The sequence below is a fragment of the Drosophila rhopaloa genome, unplaced genomic scaffold, assembly GCF_018152115.1.
Source record: "Drosophila rhopaloa isolate 14029-0021.01 unplaced genomic scaffold, ASM1815211v1 contig_150, whole genome shotgun sequence".
NCBI lineage: Eukaryota > Metazoa > Arthropoda > Insecta > Diptera > Drosophilidae > Drosophila > Drosophila rhopaloa.
The window spans coordinates 2763374-2788449 of NW_025335029.1; the positions used below are offsets into that span (position 1 = coordinate 2763374).

Here is a 25076-nt window from a genome sequence, read left to right on the forward strand (position 1 = left end):
ATATTTTCGCAGATTCGAGCACCCGCGGCGGCTGTGGGAAATGGCCCCGTAAACGTTTAATAAAATATGATTTCAATTGATTCGAAACTCGCATTTAAACCGACTGCTGCTCCAGATATGTACGTACGTGTCCCGTCCCGGGGGCAATCAATAAAGCAAAAACAAATGCCCCAAAGGGACAGACTCCGCATCCGCATCCACATCCTTCGACGGTCCCCGGAGACTGGCGTTCGCCTTGACTTGGCCCTCAGTTATCCGCTTAGATCACTCAACTAAAAAACTCAATTTGCATATTAATATTATTTGGGTTTTTCCTGTTGTTTGGCCTTTTCTCCCTTCGCCTTTCATCCTTTTATCAGGCAAAAAGAACAACAACGGGCGGAGAATCAACAGTAGTGAATTGAATTTGCTCTGCTCCGACGCCTTTTCGGTCGTCCTTTGATATGGCCAGGATCCGGGACATTCCCCCACACATGAGCAGCTGCTCCCAGGTGCATACTTTGAGGAGACCTCCAAAAAGGGTGGTCCCGACGCCTTGGATCCTTGGATCCTGCCCGGCTCACCTGGCGCACAAAGGCCGAGCTGTCAGTCAGTGTGCCAGGCAATTTCGGTTTTATTGGAATTATGTCAGTGTTATTTTAGCATAATCATAAAAATGATTGTTTGCGGTTGTCCGCCGAGAGGCAAATGCAATGAAGCGAGTGGATTAGATGAATAATTTGATTTTCAAGCAGAACAGGTCTTTAGAACTTAAGCTATTATCAGCTATTAACTTTAAATTTGCTGTATGACTTAAACTAATATTGAAGAGGTACAATTTAATTTTCCTTAAAATAAAATCTAAAATGACAACTAGAAGTAAATGCTATGAAGCGAATGGATTAGATGAATGATTTAGTTTTTAAGTATAATAAGTCTTTAGTCTTTAGATTAGCTAAAGGAAATCTTGAAAAATTCATAATTGTTGAAAACTTTTTCTAAATCTTTAAGCTTTAACGAAAAACAATCTAAAAGGACAACTAATTGGTTACCTTGAATATTATTTAATTTAATTGATTTAATATTTAATTGCCCACAATTTACTATACGATTTTGCATTTTAAATAAAATTAAAAAGGAAACCAGCAATGTCACATGTTTTACTGCTGACATGGATTGATTTTAAAGTGGAACCCATTCTTAAAGCTCGAATAATCACCCCTCAATTAACTGCAAGCTTTTGCCACTTGATTGGAATTCCAAAACTAAAGCAAATCAGCAATGGGGTGTTTCGTTTTGTGACTGACTGGCTTTTGGTTTTGGTTTCGATTTCTGGTTTATTTTGACAAACGCAAATGAATCTGAATAATTTATGATTGGGTCATGAATTTAATATTTCATCAGGCCGGCGGCAATTAAAATTAGAATATAAATGGGAGTCCATCCGGGGGGACGGCGTTCAGTCATGCCCAGCCATCGCTATCGACCCCGTCTGCCCGGCGGAGAGTTGGCCCCGACGCCCTGGCCGGTGTCCCTGTACCGGATCCTGAACCACATTGCCTGGCCCCTGGAGGCGGACGCGGGTCGCTGGATTGTTCTTCTAGACCGGGCGCTGATTTTCCTCGGCTTCCTCGTCTTCTGCGAGCACAACGAGGTGGACTTTCATTACCTGATGGCCAATCGGCGGGACATGGACAGCCTGCTGACGGGCATGCCCACGTATCTGATCCTGGTGGAGATGCAGATACGCTGCTACCAGCTGGCCTGGCACAAGGATCGCTTCCGGGCACTGCTGCAGCGCTTCTATGCGGAGGTCTACGTGCGGGAGGAGGCGGAGCCCCATTTGTTTGCCAGGATCCAGCGGCAAATGCTGGCCACGCGGGTCAATTCGACCGTCTATCTGCTGACCCTGTTCAATTTCTTTCTGGTAGCAGTGACGAACGTCATCTACCACCGCCGCGAGATGCTCTACAAGCAGGTGTATCCCTTCGACAACACCCAGCTGCCCTACTTCATCCCACTGCTGGGGCTCAACTTCTGGGTGGGCTTCATCATCACCAGCATGCTCTTCGGCGAACTGAATGTGATGGGCGAGCTGATGATGCACCTGAATGCCCGGTATGTCCAGTTGGGCCAGGACCTCCGCCGCTCGGCCCGAAGGCTGTTGGAGGGGCGTGGCACCATGGACATAGCTGCGAGCTATCGTCAGGAGCTAACCCACATCCTGCGGAGGAATACGGCCCTCAGGGAATTCGGCCAGCGGATGGAGGAGGAGTTCAGCCTTCGCATCTTCGTCATGTTCGCCTTCAGCGCAGGTCTGCTCTGCGCCCTCTTCTTTAAAGCTTTTACGGTTGGTATTAATGGCAATATAAATGCCAACTTTTGGATCTATATCTTTGTATTTTCTTGGTAAAAGTTCCTTATCGCTAACTCCCAAGAAACCCATTTTATTTCTGAGGTTTCGCAACTGGTGTGTCAAACATCTTTCGCTGAGAGTTCCGTAACCTTAATATTTTTTGTTTACTTCTTAACAACTAAAGTTTCAATACATTAAAGCGCGGTTATTAAAAACAAAATAAACAAAAGAGGTTTTGTATAGTATAACTTTGATAGCTTGAGGGTTCTTATTTATCTTTTAAGTTTTTAGAGAAGTGATGTTACTTCTTTATTTTGTAATAGTTCTCTAATGTAAACTTTAATTTAGTCAACTAAAAATTGTAAAACAGAAATATCAATGTTTTTCAGCTAAATTTTTTTAAAACTTTTTTTGTTTTATTTATAACTAATAATTCAAAGATTTATCACTTAAATTCACAGTAAAGTTTTCAGCCATCTTATAAAGACCCTTTCATATTTTTACAGAATCCCTGGGGTAATGTGGCCTACATTGTGTGGTTCCTGGCCAAATTCATAGAGTTGCTGGCCTTTGGCATGCTGGGGTCTATTTTGCTCGAGACAGTGGGTGCTCCTTCTTACTATTCTTCCACAAAGTCATTTAGATTCCTGTAATTCCCCCTACAGACAGACGAACTGGGCATGATGTACTACACCGCCGACTGGGAGCAGGTGGTCAATCAGTCGCAGAATGTCGGCGAGAATGTCAAGCTGATGAAACTGGTGACCCTGGCCATTCAACTGAACTCAAGGCCCTTCTTCATTACGGGTCTGAAATATTTTCGGGTCAGTCTGACGGCAGTGTTGAAAGTGAGCCACATTTTAGGTTATTTCAATTGGATAGCTTATTGTCTTCACTTCCACAGATCATCAAGGGCGCCTTCTCCTACTTCACGTTTCTAAATTCGATGCGTTGAACTGTGCCGGATTGCTGGAATAATTGTGTTGCCAATCATTCGGAAATTATGCGTTCCCTGGCATCATTTGTGGCCTGACCCTTGGCCATTTGTCCGCCCCGAAACAGGATGCTTAGCTCCACACCCATCGCCCATCGCCCACCTTTTGTGTGCTGGATATCCGCTGACAACAATGGAGCTTTCGAGCGCATTCAAGGATATTAACACGTGCATGACTGTGATTTATGCACCACCCACTTGGAGGAGCTGGAGGAGGAGCAGGAGCAGGAGCAGGAACTGGAGCAAGTACAACTGCATCTGCCAGTCGGGGCATCGTCAATCCAGTGGCTCTCCACTCTCGACTCCTAAGCTGCGCATTTGGGACGAGGGAAATTTGCTGCTGCGTTGACAGCTGCAATCCGAAGACGTTACCCGGCATATATCCATATCGATATCCATATAGCCATAACTGTCAGCCATGACTGAGTGGCAGCAATTGGCAGGGGAGAGCGGCTGCCGGAGAAATCGTGGCACTATATATATCCATAGGTACAGGGAGCGCAGTAAATGCTCATCCACTGGCAGTGGCACAATGCAATATATTCACAATTCCAGCGCATACAACTGTGCTCAAAATAATAGAAGTAATCCGTGCTATCAAAAAAAAAAATATAGTTTTAAAAAGGTTGTAGCTACAGTGCACTTGGGATTCGAACTTAAGTGTATACTCTATTTAAATAATCGTTAAGTACAATGCCTACAGCTTCAAGTTAAGACAATACTTATAATTATTAAGAATGCAAAAATACATATTCAATTTATGATGATCTCACTACAATAGTAAATTCATTAAATTCATTTCAATTAAATTTATACACTTGCACTAAATATATAAATGTATAGGGTCTTGAAGAACAAAAATAATATGTCTTATTTATTTTGCGGGTCAAATTCTTGGTTAGATAGTTAAGCCATATTCTTTCCAATCATTCTTAAACTTATTTGTTATACTATTAAATACTATTTTTTTGAGCACAGATACAATTTATATGTACTTGGCAAAGTAAGCATGCATATTCCATATGTGTGGGTATGTGAGTGGATACATAAATCGGGGAAAATGTCGTTACAAATATTTTATAACAGGAAATCCGTTATTTATACGCACATTGTACTGGCAGTGGTGGGTGGTGGTTCGCGGGAGGTGGGAGGGTGAAAAGGGGGCGGTGGGTTATTGAAAATGTGGGTGGTGGCTCTGTATTGAAGCAGATCAGCAGAATGCAAAGGCAGCTTCAATCGGCACTTGGCAAATATGAATGAATGTTGTTTGCCAGTCGTTCGTCGGTCCTGTGGTCCTGAAACTCCCACAACCCACAACCCGCACCCCATCCCCTCCCCTCTTTGGGAGACCATCAATTGCCTGATTGAAGCGACAAAATGCGAAATCCTTATGAATTGGCTACAATTTTATTTATTATTACTCGTTCTATTTGCTGCCTTGCACTTCGAGTGCTGCACTGTAAAAAACATGGCAATGGCTTTTTACCCATTTTATAGGGCAGCTATGATTGATAGATTATTAAGTATCGAATACAATTCATTAAAATATATTTAAAATCTTTTAAATTCCGATCTAATCCAACTAATCAAAACTATAATTCAATTTTTAAGTATCGTGTTGAGATGAGGAAATCTAACGAATTTATATTATTTTCGGTGTGTACGTGAATAAGGGATCTCTTCTGCTGGCTCAAACTATGCCACTTGTTTCCCCCAAACCCCCTCCAATATTTCCAATCTTCTCCAGCATCTTCACAATGCACTGCAGTGCTGGCGACGAACGACTTGTTTTGAGTCAAACAAAATGACGTTCCCAAGGCGATTCTATTATGATGGCCTGCAAAATGTTGGCAAATTGCAAAGGAGCAATTGATATTAGCTCTGTGTATTGTGTGAACAAAGTGCCAATACCGTAAGCTAAAGCAACAACATGAAAAACAGCGCAATATTGCCAAAGAAGAGGAGCTGGAAACGCATAAACTTGCGATATAGTTTCCATGGTCAACAATTAATTGGTTTCTTGGTGGAAAAATAACGCTCTGAAATTAGCGTTCATAATTGAATTAAATCGAATTAAGGAGTGCTAAAAACGGGGAAAGTTTGAAGCCAATGTCACAAGCGAGTGAAACGAAAATTTTTATTCACTATTTTACAACTTCTACTTTTACTTATCAAATAGAAACAAAAAATAATATTAAGTAGAACAGTGTGTACATCGAGACATCTAAAATATATTTAGGGTACTTCCGGAAAACGAACACAATTAAACATGATGTAGTAAGATTTAAATTCGTACATTTTCTTTTTAAAACGAAGTAAAACATTTATATTACGATCATTAAAGAAACCCGAAGATTATATGTTTTTTATACCTCCTTATAGATATCGTTTCCATAAAAGCAATTCAAAATTGTCGTTTGATATTGATTTATTTCCAAAAGTGCTTGCGAAAAAGGTCTGCAAATCGTAATCTTATGATTCTCTTTAAATTGAGAAAATGATTCTTTTCATTTCCATAGCCATGAGTTTGTCGTCTTATTTGTAAATCACATTGTACTCTTTTATTTTTCTATTGAACAAACGAACACTAAAATTCTCTAATTAAAATGTATAGAGCAGAGCAGAATACGGATCCAGGCTTCGAGTCTATTAAGTTACTGGACCTGCCGGTTAATGTATTGGACAAAGTAATGTCCCATTTGGACCATAGACACCATCAATTATGGCGCGATGCGTCAGAGGATATGAAACAAGTCCACAATGATTATATCATTCACATGCACAAGTGCTTTGAGGTGGCCCATCGTGAAACGCCAATGGAGAGTGACAGGCTGCGGAGTGTAAGAACCATGCTGCAGGTGGGTTCCCTTTCGATTTTATTGTTCTCTAAGCTTCCTATGCTTTATTATTTATTTATTTATTTATTTATTTATTGTACACTGTAGCCAAAAGTTTAAACTTAGGGAACAAGAAAAGAATCGGCCATAGTTGCAAAGACTTTCGGCCGGATATCAGGATATCTTTACAGATAACTTATTGTCTATTCTTTACATGCTGTTGAGAGGTTGACAATTTAAATTAGTTGAAGTAAATTGGTTGATTTTAGAAAGTTAAGGATTTGGTGGATATTTTCAAATGAAGGGTTTATTAGGTCTATGTGTTTAAAAAGCGGTGCATTCGTTGAGAATGTGTGAGATCAATATGACGTCGGTGGTGCAGAATACGCATTGGATGTTTATTGGTTGGGAGAATCGGTATTCATGGGTCAGTCTTCTGTGTCCTAGGCGAAGTCTGATGATCTTGGTTCGCTCTCTTCTTGGTAAGTTGCTAGTTTGTGAATTTTTGGTGTAGTCGTTTATGTTTTTTATTGTTAGGCTTATGTTTTGGTACCAAGGTGACGCTTTATCGAGAAGATTTGACTGATTTTTTAGGAGATTGGTTTTTAGGAGTTTATTGAAGTCGGTGCGGTTTACATTCAGGATGGTGATTAGGGGTGCTTTATTATGTTGTTGTTAATAAACCTATATATGTTATTGTCTGAGGTTACATTCTCTGTGTAAAGCTGGATGCCGCTGCACCGTTTACAACCTTTTATATTGTAATTGTTTTATTAATAATCCTTAGATCCAACGGCAATCGATCAGCTACTTCATGCACCAAAGCTCCGAGTCAGACGTAGCAAACAGTCTTTTGCTCTTCCATCAAGAGATTCGCTTGGGCTACGACGGCGAAGATAACCCTGAGGTAATGTTCCTAAGTAAATTCCTTGGTCGACTTCTGATGGACTTGGATTGCTGTACTTCTGACAAGACACAAATTCTGGAAAGACGCCTTCAATATACGATTGCACTATTTGGCCTTCTGAGAGTGGGTTACAGAGTGTTTTGCAGTGTTCATCTAATTACGGTGTCCTTGCAGCAATTACGCACCTTTAAAATCTATCACTGCGGGATGAAGCTGTTGCACTGGCATTTGGAGGTGGAGTTGAGCAACATTTCCATCGGAGTCGTTGAAGATAACAACGATATGTCACGCCTTTCGGAGGCTATGAAACGCATGACCTTTTTCGACATTATTGCCGAGCTGCTCTATTACGATAAGATGGGCCGAGTCTTTAGGTATATTATATTATACCTATATTTCATAGACAGTCTGTAGACGCTTTTTCATAAGTAAAACTTTTCCTTTTAACTGGAATGCTTATATGTAGGTAATAGAAATGCAATTTTATTTGCTTTCCCGAACTCTAATAAGATTATATGCTATAATATATTTATTCTATCTACATATTTTATTCTATAACATTCTTCAATCTCACAGCGGACAGAAAAATACAGGAAGTCACATATTTACATATGGAATCCAAGCCCTTTCGTCTGCCAAAGGCAAATCGGGTCTTCAGTTAAAATTCGTAGTGCAGGCTCCGAAGAGTATAGTCGATCTGCTGGAGGATGTCATCAACGGAAAGGACGATCCTAGTAAGCCGGTCCAATTGCCACCAGAATCGGTCTTCAGTGCTCGCATCGAGGCTAACTGTGTGCGAGGCCCAAAAATTAATTATTCTGGCAAATTGCACCTAAGTATTTTAAAGATGTCTGAGCTGGTTTAGATGAAAGTGAGCAACAGAATTATATTGTCTATATCATTATATTTTTATGAGTTCGGCCAACACCGCAATTAAATAATCAACTTTTGTAACTCAAAAGTGTGACAGTCGCTTCCATTTTGAATACCTGTCAGCGAACCCAAGGTAATTTGTATTTTTTTCGTAAATCTAAGTATTTGGTTTCAAAATTGTAAAGTTAGAAGTGCTTCGTATACATTTTTGCTTTTTCTAAATGACCAAGATTATCGACAGCTGGCAGTGGGCTTTTGGCCTGATTCGCCTGCACTACGATGTGGTGGGGATTATCGCCTTAATTTGTCCACTTGTGCTGGGTGTCCTGGAATATGGATACCTTTACCACAAATGGGATCTTCTCTGGTGGCGCGATCTGGTTATGCAGGAGGAGATCACTCCACTGTCTGTAATGTTGCACATCGCTGGCATCAAGGTGGCCGTTATCCTGGGCCTCACGCTGTGGAGCTTCACACGAGTTGGGGATAAAACGGATATGCAGGCCTCTCAGGACATGCCCATCTCATATGTTCGCAGGCGGTACTGCCGTTTCCTCATGATGCGCCTGTTGGCATCCTTGGACGAGCTGGTGAGTCATCAACATCTTCGGATGGTGGACTTCCAGCAGATGCACAAGGACTTTTGCATGGCAGTGGAACTCTTTCGCTGGGAGGCCCGAAAACTGTTCGAACGCAGCGATCTGCAACTCTGCTTGCCACTTCACGAAGTCCTTCTGGTCAAGGATCTTCAGGAGGAGGACCTCCTCCGCCGGGGCTACGGCGAGCGGTTAGAGCATCTGCGGGAACTGGACATTCACAGGATGGTTTTTGAGACCTAAACTGGATTCGGGGATGGTGGCTGGTGGCCAACCGCTTTACCAGTTGCCAAACTTTTTAATTGGGTTTCGGAAACAATCTTGGGCTGGCTGTTGTTAATTTCACTTTGCCAACATGTTAATTTTAATGCAGCTCCAAATTCCCCAAAGTGGCTGCTTCTCCCTCCATTTTTCCCAGAGGGTGGAAGGAGCATATGTGGTATCCTAGAAACGCTTTTGCTTAACATAATAAATTATACTTTCAGTATTGTTGTACAAAGCACCACAGATTATATATCGCTGGACTTACTTTCCGGTATTTCTTATTTCAAGAAGTAATAGCAGAAATACCGTTTTACTTTTACAAAAAGCAGACGACTATATCATATAGCTAATATACATAGAAACAATCAAAAAATGTATCGGAAAATCGATATAGCATTATTTTTTTAAAGCATCGAAGTCTAAATATAGAATATTTAATTTTTTGTAAGAGCTGAAAGTGTGTATAAACTTATGTTTCTGAAGTTTGTTTACTTTCTTGTTCTGACAAATTTGTTTAAATTCCTTTTTATTTACAGTTTTAGCAGATCTGAAGTTTTCTATAATATTCCAAAATAACAATTGTTAAACGCGAAAAATTTTAAGGTACTAAATAAGAAAGATTCCAGACTGATCGTAGTTGAGGGCTTTGCGATGGTCAGGCAGCAGAGGATTATAGCGATTAGGTGGTCGCTGGGTGGGTTGCTGGGGTGGTCGCTGTGGAGGTCGCTGGGTGGGTTGATGGGGTGGTCTTAAAGGTGGTGGAGGCATCTGGTTGGCAGGTCGTTCCCCCTCCCTCCGCCAGTGACCCACTGGACGCAGCTTGACCGGCGGCGCGGAGTGGACCGGATTCTGCTGGTAGAAGTGCTTGTGGATGGTCACTGGCCTCAGGCCGAGCTTCAGTTTCTCCGCCTGCTTGTGGGCCAGCCACCGCTTGCGATCGAAGGTGTTCACATTCCGCTTGACACCGAATACCAGGTGCAGGAAGGGCTTGACCAGCACACTCAGTGCCACGAATCCCAGGAATCCGAAGACGGCGGGCGAGATCAGGGTGAAGAGGAAGACGCCCAGCGTGAAGGGATTGAGGACCGTGAAGAAGGCCACAAATTTAACAAATGGATATAGCACCTGACCGACGTGGCTCAGGTACTCCTTTTTCTTCTTCTTGAAGATGCTGTTGTGCCTGAGCAGATACTTGATCTTGCTGAAGGGACGATGGGTGGTGGTGGTCACCGTGCTTGGTTTTTTGGTTGTCAGGGCGGCCAGTAAGGCTGAGGGTATGGCTTGAACTTGCATCTGGTTGGTCGGTAGGTGGGGATAGGGATAGGGATGGTGGTAGTACGGCTGCTTGGTGGGATTGGCGAAGATCACCTGACCTGGCTGGAAAATCGAGTGCTCCTCGTGATCCTCCGGCTTGGGTTGCTTCTTCCGTTTCCGCTTGCCCTTCTTTTTCTTTTTCTTCTTCTTGTCGCCCTTGTGCCTCTTCTTCTTCCGCTTCTTCCTCCTCTTCTTTCGCTTCTTACGGCGACGTCGACGTGTCCGCTTTCGGCGACGGCGAATTCGTTTCCTCCTGCGGCGAATGCGTTTCCGTCTCCGCTTCTGACTTTGCTTGGCTCGTGACTCGGGTTTTAGCTCGGCTTTGTGCTCAGCTAAGTCTTCTGTGGGCTTCTGCACCAGATAACCCTCTTTCAGATCCTTGTTCATCAAATCCTCGACGAGTGTTCCGATCACGTGAAAAGGCTTTACAGAGGTGGTGTGCTTATGTGCCTTGATTAAGTCTTTTTCAAGCTCTTGCACTACGTGGAACGGCTTTATGGTTGTGGTTTGCTTCTCATAAGCCTCTTGATCCTTGTACAATTCTGACAGGATATCAAAACTAGAGTTCGGCTGGGCCTGCAGCCGCTGAGCCTGTTGCTCTTGCTCCCAATCCAAATGCTGCAATATACTAAACGGTTTTAATGTGGTTGTCCGCTGCCATTTCGCCTCAAAGTCCTGCTGCAGTTGATCGAAAACATGGAACATGGCCTGTCCTCGCACCAGGCCACGCCCTTTGACCTCCCAATGGGGGGGCGTGGCCGGCAGCAGTTGCGCACACAAAGTTTCGTATATTTTCGCAAAATTAAAAACAGGGAGGGCCAGCCCGCTAAACTCCAACTTTGCTAATCCATCACGACCGTGGCTGCGTGCCTGGCCACAGTTTTGTGCGAGCAAAATCAACAGAAATATGGCAAAGTTGTTAACACTTTTGGCACTTCCCTGTCCCTGGCCCATTTCGATTCATTTTGCCAGCGGTGAAGTCCTTTTTCCCTCCTTGACTTTGCGATTGAGTTTGATGTTTGATTTAATTTCAGCCTCCACTCCAGCGCTGGCCAACTACAACTAAAGTCCGGCTCTTGGCCAATGCCACTTCATCAGCTCGGCAACTCGGAAACTTGGGGAACTCAGGGAACCCGTGAAACTCGGGGAACTTGGCAACTTGTTGAGCTTGTCGACGGGGTCAAAGGGGAGCAGGGCCCATTTCACTTTTCGCCGGCTCTTGATTTCTGGCTTTTGCCTTCTGGTTTGTTTTCGCTTCTCCCCAGAGTTTCTTCGCTTGTGGTGCTACTCGCATAAAAGTAAAATTTATTACTACTTAGTACATTATCAACGGGCTCTGCTACTCGTATTCTGGGCCTGCTTCCCCTCCCCCCCTTCCATGCTATGACAAATTCCCCCACAGTCAACAACTTGCCAAGCACTTAATTATGTTTTTTGGGCACAAAAACCAAAAACTGCTGCCCGCCAAGAACCGGAGCAAAACGAGGCCGAGACTATCACAACACGAATTATGTGAACTGCCATGCAAAAGACTTTGGAAAGTACTTAGTGGCCAATTGCAGTTCCCATTTTGCTGCCGCTTTTTGGGACCGCCCAACTTTTGCCCGGCCAACATGCACATTACCATGCATATTTATAGGTATTCTTGTGGGTCACAGAACTCTAAGAAAATTACATTTCGGGGCTAGAATTACCAACTAAGACAAAATAAAACGTAAAAAGATTAAATAAAATCTGAATCTGATTTGGTATGATTTAAAGCTGAAATTGGTTTACTGGTCAGTCTTTCATTTCGTTGAGAACATTGCGAATGATTTTTAAATCAACGTTTTTTTAGTCTGTTGTCTTTACTATTCTCTTTTTTTGCCTTTCTATGTTAAGTTATGTAATTTTTTACAAATAAAAAGATACATCTTAATTCAATGTTTGTTCATTTGAATTATGCTAAATTATACAGTTTAATACAAAAAATTACTACATACAGACAAAGTATGTGGAAAATTGTAAATATAATTTTTAGGATTATAAATGTCTCCTCTACACCATTTCAAACTTAAAACATCATTCTACAATGCTCTCTGAAAGGCTATAAAAATGTTTAATTTTCACGAGTGTTGGCATGGGCCCAACCGAAATTTAGTCAGTTTTTTTTGGGCACATGTGCCCTGACTCTTTGATGTTTGCCCATTACATGTTCTTACAACATTAGCGTTATGCTAATGCCGCTTTGAATAGCCATTATCCTAATTGTTTATTATGGATTTTGATCGGATACTGCGTTTTACGATCTAATCTTTTGGGGGGTGTAAACACGTGTAGACATTAATAATCTGTAATAAAAGCGCCGTAAATGAGCCAAGAAACAGGTGGTGATAAGCGAGTATCGCTTGTGATTGGGTGTGAAGTGTCCTTTCATATTTGCCCCATCCCACAAAGGGACCTGCAGCACTTATATTGACAATTAGGAGAGGCATGCAATTTGCACAATTTGCCGCAGGGAGTCTTGATTGGCATGCTGTGAGTTCGCCCTGCGGGTTCACCACATCCACGTTGTCATGACGAGCAGTTGGCCAACTCAATTTGATAACAATTTCGCTGGCATCCACTGATGTACAATAAAGGTAAATAGAGAACGAAAAATGTTTAATAAATGGGTTTCTACAGAGAAGTTAATAAAAACTAAATCAAAAATCCAGAAATAAATAGAATAAGTGTGCTCATACTGAACTTAATGCGTATAAATTTACGTTACAAATTATTTGTATTTATATTTATATTTAAGTTACCAAACCTACCTTTGACTCAAAATATGCTCTTTATTATTGATTATTTTTGTTGTTTTTTATAAACGCTTTAACTGTTTGACCAAAAAATCATAACCACTTTCTTACTTTGGAATTTAAGAACTGGGAAGTGTCTTTTGTAAATATTTTGCAGGATTTATTTATTTACGTTTTTTGATGTTTAACTTCAATAACTTAAATATCATTTATTGATCTTTATAGAAAAGTGCTATGCATATTTGTGTTCATTTAATACCTATTAATTTGACACTGATATTACTTATTTGATACTTGATATACGGATAACAAGGCCACATATATGAAATATTTTCTTTGTGTATTCCAAGAGGAGAATGTCAAAGGGATAGGAATTTTCATTATTGAACGTTAGGAAAGCCACACGGAGTATTAATATATTTTATGCCGAGATGCAGCGCTTGCTTCGCGGAGTCCGTTCCATCCACCTGGCCCACCTACTCCGAACTGGAGTCCACTTGGATGCCTGTGAGATGCGCGACAAGCTGAAGTTCGAGTTCTCGGAGGACAATCGGCGGAGGGTAACGGCCCTGCTCGCCTGGTATCCGGAGCCCGAGTGGAAGGGAGCCCTGCTGCCCCTCCTGGACATTGCCCAGCGGCAGCAGGGATGGCTTTCGATCAGCGCCGTCCACGTCGTGGCGGAGACCATCAAAATCGATCCGATGGAGGCCTTCGAGGCGGCCCAGTTCTACACGATGTTCTTCATGAAGCCGCGTGGCAAGTATGTGGTAAGCGTTTGCACCTCCACGCCCTGCAAATTGCGCGGCGGCGATGAGATCTTTGAAGCCTGCAAGAAGACCCTGAATCTGGAGCACGGCCAGACCACGCCGGATATGCAGTTCACCCTCAAAGAGGACTACTGCATGGGCGCCTGTGTAAATGCCCCGGTTCTGGCCATTAACGATGACATGTACGAGGACCTGGACGAGAAGAGTCTGGGCGACATCCTGGCGGATCTGCGGTGTGACAAGTTGCCGCCAGCGGGACCGCGAAATGGAAGATTTGCCAGCGAACCCAAGGGAGGACCTACGACCCTGAAGAGCCACCCACCGCCACCAGGATTCATGATGCAGGAGCTGCCAGATCCGAAGACCAACAAGTGCCAGTAGCCATTGATTAAGTCTTAAAGCAATAAATTCCGCCTGCCATCGGGAGAGCCTTTCGATGGGTTCAGGGGGTCCGGGGTCAGGGGTCAGGGGTTCGCAGGCCAACATCTGTTGTTTTGCTAAGCTCCTGCTCAGCCGCATTCTCGCGTCCTCGCTGTCGCATTCGCCCTCGTTTGCTGCCACTGCACTTTATCCCTGGCCAAAGGACATGCCTTGGATTTCTGCAGCGCTGGCACAATAAACAGACAGCAGAAATGACAAAACAACAAGGTATGCGATTCGAAAGCGGCAAAGTTCGCATACTCTTTTTGATTAAAATATTTGTACCGACTGGGTTTCAATGCACTTACATCGCTTAACTATCTTTTTGTAAAACAAAATCTATCGAATATTTTATTGATCTTAAACTGAGGGCTACAACAATTAGTTCGGTGTACCTCGACAACCTATGATCATTTTAATGATACTACAATATTAATCATTCGGTTCAACGATGCCTAACGACGAGTATTATCGTCAAGCAAACAATGATTTTTTTATTTTTAAACCCTAATATTCATTATTTAGCATTAAAATGAACATTTGTTAGATACTTGCTTTTTTTTTACTTTTTTTTTAGGATTTAAACGGAAACGCTTACATTTAGTTGCTTTAAAAAATGACAAAAACCTACAATCACATACATATATGTTTGTTAAAGAAAAAAAGCAGAATATATAAAATTTTCCTAATCAGAGAATACAGTGCTCAAGAATTAAAAACCAAAAAAGATACATTTCAAAATGATAACTATGAGTATGTGTACAGACTTAAATGTTAAGAAAGCAGTAGCCTGGGGCAGTATGCATTGGAAAGTTTAAGGTTTTAACCCCAACCCCTACTTACCGAGGGAATTGTGAATTTTGGTTCCAGAGATTTAAATAACCTTGCGGCAAGGGTATAGTCAGCCGGGCCAAGCCCCATGTCCTGTCAGCCATTGCCATTGTAGCAAGCAATCAGCTTTGGTCTTGTCCTTTCGCCTTCACCCGTGGTCGCCCCCTGGCTGCCACTCCCCCTTGCCACTTGCCACTTGCCACTCCCACTCCTTTTACCTCCCCCTGCTGCGGTTTGACCCCGGACCCAGCCTGCATTCTAATAAAATGTTGCCAGCAGCGAACAACCCGCGCCACGGAGCTGCAAACAACTGGCAACTGTGGGAGCTGGCGGCGATGGCAACAACCCGATATTGTTTTGGCCAAAATAGTTTTAATTGTTGTCCGCTCCTCAGCAGCTTTCCCATCGCCAGTGCCGCTCTTTTGGCACTCGCACAGTCAAATTACAATGGATATTTTTCAGTTTTCATAAATCTGTTTGTCGCCCCACTTCAATGGCCATCAACAAGCGGTTGGTAGCTAAAATACCAGCTCACCCGCCCACGGTTTTCCCATTTCACAATTTCACAATTTCCCCAACCCATTTCCCAACCCCCCCTCCTTCCATTTCCCAATCCTCTCAGCGCCTGTCCCTGCGCATGGTGTTGAATTTTTAAATGAAAATTGTTGCTATTGAAAGTTTTTAATTTGTGTGCGTGCGTTTTAATTTTATTTCGCGTCGGTGATATTTTCATCAGTGGGGGACTTTGGCTTTGGCAGGGCTCTTGACAGCCTTAAAAAAGTTCCCGTTAAAAATGACGAAACAAAAATGTCAGTAGGAAAATCATTAAGTAAAAGTTACGTTCAGTTTTTCGGAAACTAAATTAATCAAATTTTATTCTCTTAGTTGCAATTAACAATTCTCAATTACTGATATTTTAGTCAGCTTGAACATAGAGTAACATTGTCTAAGGTTTAGGAATTGGACTAAATTAATAGAGTAATAATTAATAAAGTAATAATTTAGTGATTAATAAACTATATGCCCTAAAATTATATGTAAATTTCTTAATTTATTTATTATTTATTTATTTGTAACGTAGAGAAATATAGTCTTATTCTAAGCGATTGCTGTGAAATGTAAGATCTCGAACAAACTTCAACATATTTCTTTAGAGTGTGTCTTCAAAACCATTAAAAACAATAATTTAATTATGTGCAAAGTACAAGTGCCAAGTTGATTATTGTTTTATGTCACGTAATCGCAGTAAGGCATGCCTAAAATGGATTACAATGTGTGGGATGGGTACTTAAAATTTTGTGTATGAACTGTAAGGCATTGAATGGACTACTTTGTACCTCTAATTGCAGCCTAGGGTGTGTAATGTTCTGTTTGACAAAGGCTCCACTTTCCCCGGCTACTGTTAAGTTGTCCCCCGACTCGTTGGCCCCACTCCAAAAGCCAGTCGCATTTTGCGTGATTTTCGCCAGCAAAAACGGCACCTTTGGGAAATTAATATCCTTTTTGGACCGGGGCACGGCGAGTCACCCGCAGCAGTGTGGCAACAGGAGCCGGAGGAGCAGAATCACGTGGCAGGGGCGCGTGAGCAGCGCTTGAACTTTCTGCGGCCACGTTGCACGTCCACGCCCCCATCCGCTTCACCGCCCACTGAACACCACCCACCACCCACTGAACACCACGGGCCGTTCGGTGCTGGCCTTTGTTTTAGTCACCGTTGCTGTCGTTGACAACTTTTGTTGTATTGCCCTCGGACCGCTTATACCGCACTCATAACTGCTGGCCGTGGTGTCCTTGCCGTTATCCCTGCCCCATTGCACGTCCTTTGACCGCCCCCTACGCTTTGCGTAACTTCGCGTTCCTTATTACTTTTTTTTTGTTTTACTCTCTTTTTGGTTGCGCAATTGCTCGTTACATTATTGCATTTCCTACTGCTGATATACACGCATAGTTGACTGAGCCTGGGCGGAAAGGATGTACCAAAGCCAGAGCGAAATAATTAGAAAACATCTCTTCAAAGGGGGGGAGGATGGGAAAATGGGAATTGGGAGTGGGGAGTGGGGGGTAGGAAAACGGATGCTGGGAGGATGCGCCTGGTGGCCACTTCCAATTGCCACTTCTGTGCATCTGAATGAGCTGCATTTTAGCATTTCTCCGCTTTTGCCCCGCGGCTTTGTCGCCCTCGAAAAAAGTTTTCATTTGCATGTTTTTAGTTAATTGAATTTATGCAGAACTTTCCGCTTTGGTGCTCTGGGCAACGGCATTTATATAAGCGCCAACTGGCTCAAAATATTAAGCATACGCCCCGGAGGTCCACAGAGCTTATTAGCCGCGCTTCTGGCCCAAGTTTCCATAGCACTTTTACTCCCTGCCAAAGCCATTTATTGGCACAACGACGACTGACTCTTTGACTCGGCCAACTGCGGATGGCTTCCTCTGTCGGTGGCTTTGATTTCCTTTTATGTGCCAGCCATAAAGTCCAAACAGTCGAGAACCGAAAGAAGCTTCAACTTTATTACATTCCAGGAGCAGGAGCATCGGTGGAAGCCATGTCATCAGCTGGCCATAAATGCCTCCACTGCCTCAATAACTAAGGTTTCTAGATAATTCATGTTTTCTAAGGAAACAAATAAATAGTTTCTTAATAATACTATCCACAAACAAACCAAAGTTTTCGTTTACTAAAATATTAGAAATAAGCATTTTTATTTTCTTATGATTGCTTTTTACTTTTTAGCTTGCAGCTTTTTAAGAAATTTTTGCATTTTTAACTTGATTTGTAAGACCTTTAACATTTAATGCCATTTTGATAAAATATTTCTTAAATCTTTTTGGCACTGCAGCGCAAAAATTGTTGAGCTTTAATTAAATATTATCTAATTTCTTGTTAAAGGGACTGCAACACAACGGAACTATAAAAGTAAATTGGTCAAAGAATTAACCAACATATTTTTAATATTTATTGTTAAGATAGACAATATAATTTATCAAAGTCAATCGAAATACCAAACTATTCGTCATATTTCAATTTTTTCTCCGTGTACTCTTCACACATGGCAGTGCGAGGAATGGACGGCTTTTTGGTGCGTTGTCAGCCGCATTTAAATTTGATTTTTATTAAGCGCAGAAATCAAAGTGGAAAATTTATCTGCTGTCCCGCCCATAATGGTTGTATATCTGAGCATGCCAGGAATATTTCAGGCTATTTTCTCAGCTCATCCTCGACGCAGACTCTCGTACATAAGGGCAATTTTATTGCTCAAGTTGTGCTGCTCGATGGGATAAGCCCCTCATTTATGCCCGTTGCCCGGCAACATGTTGCCGCTGCTGAAGTTGCCTCGTTTGGTAGTCGATTCCCACATTCGCATACACACACCTACCACCACACACCCGCCCAGTTGTGGGCGGGGCAGGCGGTAACTATTAAAGTGCTGTTAACTTTATTATTTCGAGCACTTGTTGTATAATGTGGCAGCGCTGTCATGGCAACTTGGAGCCATAGTTTTCTAGGAAATAAGCAAGGACCAACAGCAAGAACAGAAGGACGAGAAAAACAAGTCGAAGGCACGAGGACCCAAGTCATAATTTGTCAAAAGATGCTTGGCAAATATTTGTTACAAAATACGTTTTCTATGCTTAGCTTCCCCACTTCATAACGCAAGTTTTGCTGATGTAAATTCTTGGCTTTTTCCCCCTCATAAAATATATTACTTTCAACTTTATTTTCTCGCAAGTAGCTCGGTTAGAAAAGTTCTTTAATATCAACAAATGTTATTAAATGAAAGTTTTCCGCCTCATTGCAGGCCACTTTTTAATTAGAACATCGATAGGTATAAGTACATCTATTTATATTTGGTTTCTATTATTGCGAAATAAATTTTTAATTGCATAGTAGGCATTTAGTCAGCTTATTAATTTAAATGAATGACTCCTACATTTGCACTAATGAAATTGAATATATTTTAAGTGGGAGGAGTAAGCTTTGAATTTCCTAAAATTTTTAATTGATCTACCTTGGAATTGTTCGATTTAAATTTAATTGCATTTGTGCGTGACAATTTGACAGCCATTTAATATGTTATGCCTTGAGTGCTGAAATCTTTTACTTGTACCTTTTCCTAAAATATTATTAATTAAAACGAATATCAACTTTACTTTTAGCCTGCAGAATTTATATGCCACTTGTATTTACATTTAATGATGTAATTTAATAATCTTTTAATCCTTATTTGGCTATGGGCAATAAACGTTCTTTGTAAAATAATAGCTACAGTTATAACCTTCGTGATTTTTGATAATTTTGATTGAATTTTTAAAACGTGTCAGAATAATTAAAATTTCTCTTTATGCATTTCAATTTAAGTAATTTAATATAGTTCACATTAGTAAATGTGCTTTGCACTTCTCAATAATTGTCAGTGATTTTACATTAAAAATTAATTTTATATAAATTTAATGGCATTATATTTGCATTTTGTCAACAGTATCGTTTTATTTATAAAGCACTTTATTGATGATTTGGTTGCTGAGTTGTATTCTTATTTCGAGCCGCGATGCCCAGTCGCAACCCTTGAATATTGAATATCAACAAGAATTGCGTTTGGACAATCATAGCTAAAAATCGAATTAACCAAATATATATTTATTTTCGCTTCGCAGCGATAGCTTTTCCATCCCGTTTGGCTGTGGGAACTTGACCAAGCTGCTCCCAGGATATCGTCTAACACTCCCGGGATCGGGATGGCGGATGCCGGATGGAGGGTGGGAAAATCAAGGGGGTAAATGGGAGCATTGTCAGCTGCGCTCCAATTTTCCATTTTCGTTGCCCGTCTGCATTACAAGTGAACTTTTTCGCTTGCAACTTAATACTGAGATGGCGATGCGATGGCGATGGCGATGACGATAGCAATGCTTGCTTAAAGTCTTTCACTCTATTATAGTCAAACACACCCAGCAATGGGGTATATATATATATATGTGTGTATAGAGGGAGACTGTTCAAGTTTAGTGGGGAGCCTGTCAGCTTGGCTTGGGCCATAAAGTGTCGGAAGAATCACAAAATCATTGTAAATGTTGAACGAATCTCGTATTACACGCAAGGGGCTGGACGCCAGGACATTTTAGGGGGGAAATGGATTGAAGGAGTTGGAAAAGTGGGAAACGCCACCGCTGACACTTTGGCTCGCCTTGCACTGCACTTCTTGATTAAATTTTTGCACTGAAAATGAAGTTGGTTTACTCCCGCATACTGCCACGTCTTCGAACTCGTCCGGTCGGACAGCTGAATGTCGCCCCGCTCTTTTTTCCTGGCCGGGCTGAGACCGGGTTTGGCATGTTTTGTGGTTTTCATTTCAGTTTCAGTTCCAGCCATGGCATCCAGCGATGCCATGCCACGAAACGCCACGCTTTTATTGTGGCTTTGACCGCTGGCCCATTGTTGCTAACTGCAAAATGCATTGCTGCGTGGCCGCTTCCTCTGCTTTTCCATCGCCTTTTCCTTGCCATTTTCCTGGGGGCTGCTCCTTTGCTTCTTTGCTCCTTCGCTCCGCCATTTCCAAGGAGCCACGGATCAGATAGTCGTCCGTGTCGGGCAGCTGTTATTACAATATCCCTTTCTGCGGTGCCCTGAAACGGCTAAAAACGGGTTACTTTCGAGATAACAACATCAAACTGTTCGAGGCCACCAAACTCACCCCCGACTTTAGTGGTTATTTCTCCTGCTGTTTGCCATTAAACTTGAAATTAAATTGTCGTTCCTTTCTGGATCCAATTTTTATGCCAAAAGGGAGCTGGCCTAATTGGAATTGATTGAAAGTTATTTGATGTTTGGCCTTTTGGGCCAAAAGGGATTGAGCCCTCTGGTCCCTGTCTATTTCTACTGCGTCATTTCTACTGGCCATCTCGCTCTGGCTGTGTGTTGTTAATAGACTTTGTTGAACGTAATTAACATAATTTAATTATGTGCTTGGCATTAATTTTACGCACGAAATTAAGTGTTGAATTTTAAGTGTGTACACTTTAATTGAGCGACATTTTTATACACTCCCCGCACACAAACACGTGCTCTAAGGTGTAGCACTTCGGGTATGCCAGGATTTATACTTTTAAATAGGGCTAGACATTTAAAATAAAACAAAAGTTTTCTTATTATGGTGAAAATATTCTAGTCAGCCAAACACATATATTCTTAAGACTGCGATTGCTGTTTTAATTTAAAAGGTATGAATATTTAATTTGTTATTACGGCATAGATATAATAGAAAATATTCCCAGTGAGGCTAGAATCTAAATTTTGCTTGAAATATTTTCAAAGGACTAACCCATCTTGATAAGGGGTATTTATGGGTCGTGGCCTGACCCTTTTTCGTCCTAATTGTTATTGCTCCTCTACGGTATGCGACCAATAAAATGCCTATACTAATAACAATGATATTCGGGGTGTGGGCCTCGCCGTGACTAATTAAATTAAACAAAAAGTAACACCCACTCTTGCGGAGAATGAAGATGATGGAGCTGGAGTTGGAGTTGGGATGGTGGATGGTGGATGAAGTTCTGGGAACGGTGTTTGGGGGACTGTTGTTGCTTTTATGGGCTATGAAACGGTACGCTTTCCCCCTCTTAGCTTTTAGCTCCAGTGAAGCCTGGCGCCGCCTTCAACATTAAAAGGGCTTCGGCGAGGGGCTCGTAAAAAAGAGGATGCCTAATAAAAATGCCGCAGCACGTACGTCAACCTGCAGGCATTAGTCCTACTTACCGCTCACACACCCACACACACACAGACACATTGCCTATCTAGCAGGATAAATAAAAACAACAAAGACAAACATGGCACACAAGAAAACTCATCGCTGTTGTTATTAATTTGCAAAGCGCAAACTTGTTCCTTGTTCGCCGGCAAAATATCCTGCCTGAATTGTTGTGCTTCGAGGAGGCTGGCAAACTTGGGAGGTAATAAGCTGAAGCCTCGTCCTGGGCCATCCTTTTATTTAGCTATTTGCAAGCAATTTGATTTTGTTTTTATGCCCTTCGTGTTTGCCCAATGTATCAAAGTCGTGAACCCTCTGCACTGGAAAGAAATGATTAATTTGGCCTGATAAGATAATATTTTTATACACGAGCTATGACATAAGTCTCTTACGTTTCAGTTCATTATCATTTTGGCTGCAATTTTTATTTAAAGAATACCGATAAAATTTAATGAATTGACAAGATATGTTATTAAACCGATTGTAATAAGTACAGATGCCCTTAATATCTTCCGATAAATTATTCTATTGCTCACTTTTAGACACAACAAATGTTATTTTTTTTACCTCAGAATATTGTTGGAAAATGTTTGCACATGTATATATGGCCTTTTTTTAAAACTAGCTTAGAGAAGTCAAGTTGTCGAGCATTATAGAGGATTTCAGCAGAAAAGAAGTGACTTCATTAATCGCAGAAAGAGTATGATTTTAAACGGTTCTGTAAAACCTTATTTAACAGCCGTTTAATGAAGATAAACTCAACTTTAAATCTAACGTTCGATTTCTTTATGAAATATTTGTATGAAAATACTCGTATTTGATCATTTTTTGCCATGTACCCATCTTTCTCCATCAAACCACCACTCAACCCCGAAACTTTCGCATCCGCATCCTGGGCATCCAGATCGAATTGCAGTTGGCCGCCGGTCCATTAGGCGTCCACTTGTCGCCCAGTGCTTTTAGCCAGAAGCGGAGTGGGGAACAAAAACAATAGCAAACGCCCGCAATGCCAAATATTGTTTTGGGCCGATGGCTTTGCGGCAGATAGACGGCGCTATCAGAAGTCGACGCCTTGTAAATTGAGCTGCTAATGGCCCGGGCACACAATGCCAAACAAATACAATGGATGATGAGCACAAAGGCGCAAAGTATTAAAATAAATGTATGTATAAGAGGGTGGGGAGTGGAGGTGGAGGTGGAGTGTGTGCTCGAGTTCAGGAGCACAGGACGACAGCATAGGCCACTTAATCCCGCCAGGACTCGCCTAAGCAACTTTATTAGGCCACGTCGACTGGCACTTTGGCGGCACTTGAGTGCCATCTTGAATGCACTTAGTCCTGCATCTGCAGCTCCTGCGCCGCCAGATCCTTGGGCTAAATGCTGTTGCCCCTGTCGGTGCACCTGACAGTAGTTGGCTTCTTGAAAAACTGCCATTAACTTGTTACAACTTCCGGCGCTGCCTGCACTTCCTGCGATAGGCTGAGTACCGCCTCCACCGCCATCAGACCCACTATCCCACTATCTAACTTTTTGCCATTTTCCTTTATTTTATTTGAGCGCTTAACTTTTGCCAGGACTTCCTGGCGCCCACTTCATCTTCCTCACACCGAAGGACGCATATTTAGTTGACATTGGGCGCGCTCATTGTTTACCTGGAGCTGGAGCCCCTTGACAGGATCGCAGCCAAACAATTTGCGTCAACGGCACCTGTTTCACCGCCTTGTCCCCCCTTTTCTTCCGTCCTTGCCCCGGAAAACTGGCAGGGTTTCTGCTCACCATCACCATCACCATCACCATCGTCGCCATTATAATGAGAAAATTGTTTCAATTATGTTTGTGTTTAGTTGCTTCAATTTGCTAAGCAACATCATTAAGTGCCGCAACTTCGCCCCCACTCATAAAAATATAATTTGAGTTCGACTAGGACAAGGGTAGTTTCGCCTAGCACCCAATGCAAAAAGTCGGGCCGAATAATGTACTATATATGAATAAAACAGCACACACTCCGGCGAACGCAGAACGGAGGAAACTAAATACAAACACAAACACAAATTGCGCACGTGAAAAGTTCACGTTCACGTTCATGCCACCCATGACTTATAGATGGGGTCACGCAAATAGCAATAAGAATTATGTTAGGTAAATGCGAATTACTTTTATTTCAAGCGCTGAGCTGAATATATTTTTCAGCTTTTTTGAAGGCTTATCAGCAATAAGAAGGATCCTCAAATATATATTACAAGAATGTTAATTTATATTACAATCATTTTACTGCAAGTTTTAAACTGGTATATATAATCTTTTTAAATATAGTTAAAGAATTATACTTAAATCATAAAAATTAATTCATTTTATATTGGTAACTCATAGTTCATTGGACTGTTTACATATATAAGTAGTAAGGATTGGACAATATGTACTGTACTAAAATTTTGAGCGGCACTGTATGGCCCTTCTGCTCCTGCAATGTTGGCCATGTTTTCTATTTCTGGGCTTGGGCTCACGTGGCCATGACGGCACCCAGCGGAAGTTGCCGGTGCCAGAGTCTGGGTCTCAGCCAGAAAGAGAGGCAACGAGTTGCTAATACTTTGATTTTCCCGCACAACAAAACTTTCACGAGGATTATTTTCACATTACAAACAAAAGGGAACACCAAAACGAAACTACAAACAATAATAATAACCTAACCAACCGGAGAGTCGCTTTATGGCTTTCGCTACCCTAGAAAATTAAACAAGAGATCCTTAGGATTTAGGTTACTTCAAAACTTCTGCTTTAGCTTAAACATTACAAATGAAATGCAAATATTAATTTATTTATTTAGCGCTCTACTTTGACTTTTTACCAAAGCAATCCCTTCATTGTAAAAAACATTGCTATACTTTTAATTTTATTACAGATTATCTTGCCTCTTGGCAATAAAAATGTTTTTTCTGAAAAATTTAAAAACTTTTTATGAACAATTTACGTTTATTGAGTTTTTGTTTTTTGGGAAAAACTTTATTCATATATTTTCATATTCGTATAATTATTAGTGGCTTGTACAAAATAGAAAAACTATTTTAAATATGGTTTTATTAAGTGGTCTCATAGTTGCACTTCAAAAATAAATTAAAAATTTATTAAAGTCTTAAGGACTTAATAATGGAATAAGTGATTCCTTGATTATTTTAGTAATATGGAAAGGTATTTAAGTCGAAAATTCACAGATTTTTTTAATTTAAAAAAATTTGGTGAAAATTTAATTGCAGTTTCCAACTAAGTACTACAAGGTTCGGATAACTTTTTCTGCAATTTAGCTTTAGCAGACAGTGGTAATTGTAAGTGGTATGTAGCTCCAGCAGAAGTTTTTAGTTTTAGTCACCGCCAGATGCAATTAAATGCCTTTACGTATAATTGCTATGCGCATGCTTAT

The 25076-nt window shown here is 41.4% G+C and overlaps 5 protein-coding genes across 5 annotated transcripts; 4 read left to right on the forward strand and 1 right to left on the reverse strand.

Moving 5' to 3' along the window:
• Positions 1–1444: 1444 nt before the first annotated feature.
• LOC108047801 (odorant receptor 74a) lies at positions 1445–3343 on the forward strand. The gene is made up of 4 exons (XM_017128157.1): positions 1445–2329; positions 2842–2937; positions 3001–3183; positions 3240–3343. Exons 1-4 carry the CDS (start codon positions 1445–1447, stop codon positions 3288–3290), a joined length of 1215 nt encoding a protein of 404 aa, XP_016983646.1. The 3' UTR covers positions 3291–3343.
• A 2526-nt stretch (positions 3344–5869) lies between these two features.
• Positions 5870–8034, forward strand: LOC108047799. Its single transcript, XM_017128155.1, has 4 exons — positions 5870–6187; positions 6954–7196; positions 7248–7447; positions 7650–8034. Exons 1-4 carry the CDS (start codon positions 5936–5938, stop codon positions 7936–7938), a joined length of 984 nt encoding a protein of 327 aa, XP_016983644.1. The 5' UTR covers positions 5870–5935; the 3' UTR covers positions 7939–8034.
• A 39-nt stretch (positions 8035–8073) lies between these two features.
• Positions 8074–9049, forward strand: LOC108047798. Its single transcript, XM_017128154.1, has one exon. The coding sequence runs from the start codon at positions 8168–8170 to the stop codon at positions 8783–8785; it is 618 nt and encodes a 205-aa protein (XP_016983643.1). The 5' UTR covers positions 8074–8167; the 3' UTR covers positions 8786–9049.
• Positions 9050–9412: 363 nt separating this feature from the next.
• LOC108047794 lies at positions 9413–11074 on the reverse strand. The gene has a single exon (XM_017128151.1). It carries the CDS (start codon positions 11072–11074, stop codon positions 9413–9415), a length of 1662 nt encoding a protein of 553 aa, XP_016983640.1.
• Positions 11075–13260: 2186 nt separating this feature from the next.
• LOC108047795 (probable NADH dehydrogenase [ubiquinone] flavoprotein 2, mitochondrial) lies at positions 13261–14073 on the forward strand. Its single transcript, XM_017128152.2, has one exon. The coding sequence runs from the start codon at positions 13332–13334 to the stop codon at positions 14046–14048; it is 717 nt and encodes a 238-aa protein (XP_016983641.2). The 5' UTR covers positions 13261–13331; the 3' UTR covers positions 14049–14073.
• The last annotated feature ends 11003 nt before the right edge of the window (positions 14074–25076 follow it).

Excerpts from the sequence above, each read along its gene's own strand:
- LOC108047801 (XM_017128157.1), top strand. The coding sequence starts at position 1,445 with ATGCCCAGCCATCGCTATCGACCCCGTCTGCCCGGCGGAGAGTTGGCC. Across the intron at positions 2,330-2,841 it reads TCTTCTTTAAAGCTTTTACG|AATCCCTGGGGTAATGTGGC; the intron begins GTTGGTATTAAT and ends ATATTTTTACAG. Across the intron at positions 3,184-3,239 it reads GTCTGACGGCAGTGTTGAAA|ATCATCAAGGGCGCCTTCTC; the intron begins GTGAGCCACATT and ends TCACTTCCACAG.
- LOC108047799 (XM_017128155.1), top strand. The coding sequence starts at position 5,936 with ATGTATAGAGCAGAGCAGAATACGGATCCAGGCTTCGAGTCTATTAAG. Across the intron at positions 6,188-6,953 it reads GTGTAAGAACCATGCTGCAG|ATCCAACGGCAATCGATCAG; the intron begins GTGGGTTCCCTT and ends AATAATCCTTAG. Across the intron at positions 7,448-7,649 it reads AAGATGGGCCGAGTCTTTAG|CGGACAGAAAAATACAGGAA; the intron begins GTATATTATATT and ends TCAATCTCACAG.
- LOC108047798 (XM_017128154.1), top strand. The coding sequence starts at position 8,168 with ATGACCAAGATTATCGACAGCTGGCAGTGGGCTTTTGGCCTGATTCGC.
- LOC108047794 (XM_017128151.1), bottom strand. The coding sequence starts at position 11,074 with ATGGGCCAGGGACAGGGAAGTGCCAAAAGTGTTAACAACTTTGCCATA.
- LOC108047795 (XM_017128152.2), top strand. The coding sequence starts at position 13,332 with ATGCAGCGCTTGCTTCGCGGAGTCCGTTCCATCCACCTGGCCCACCTA.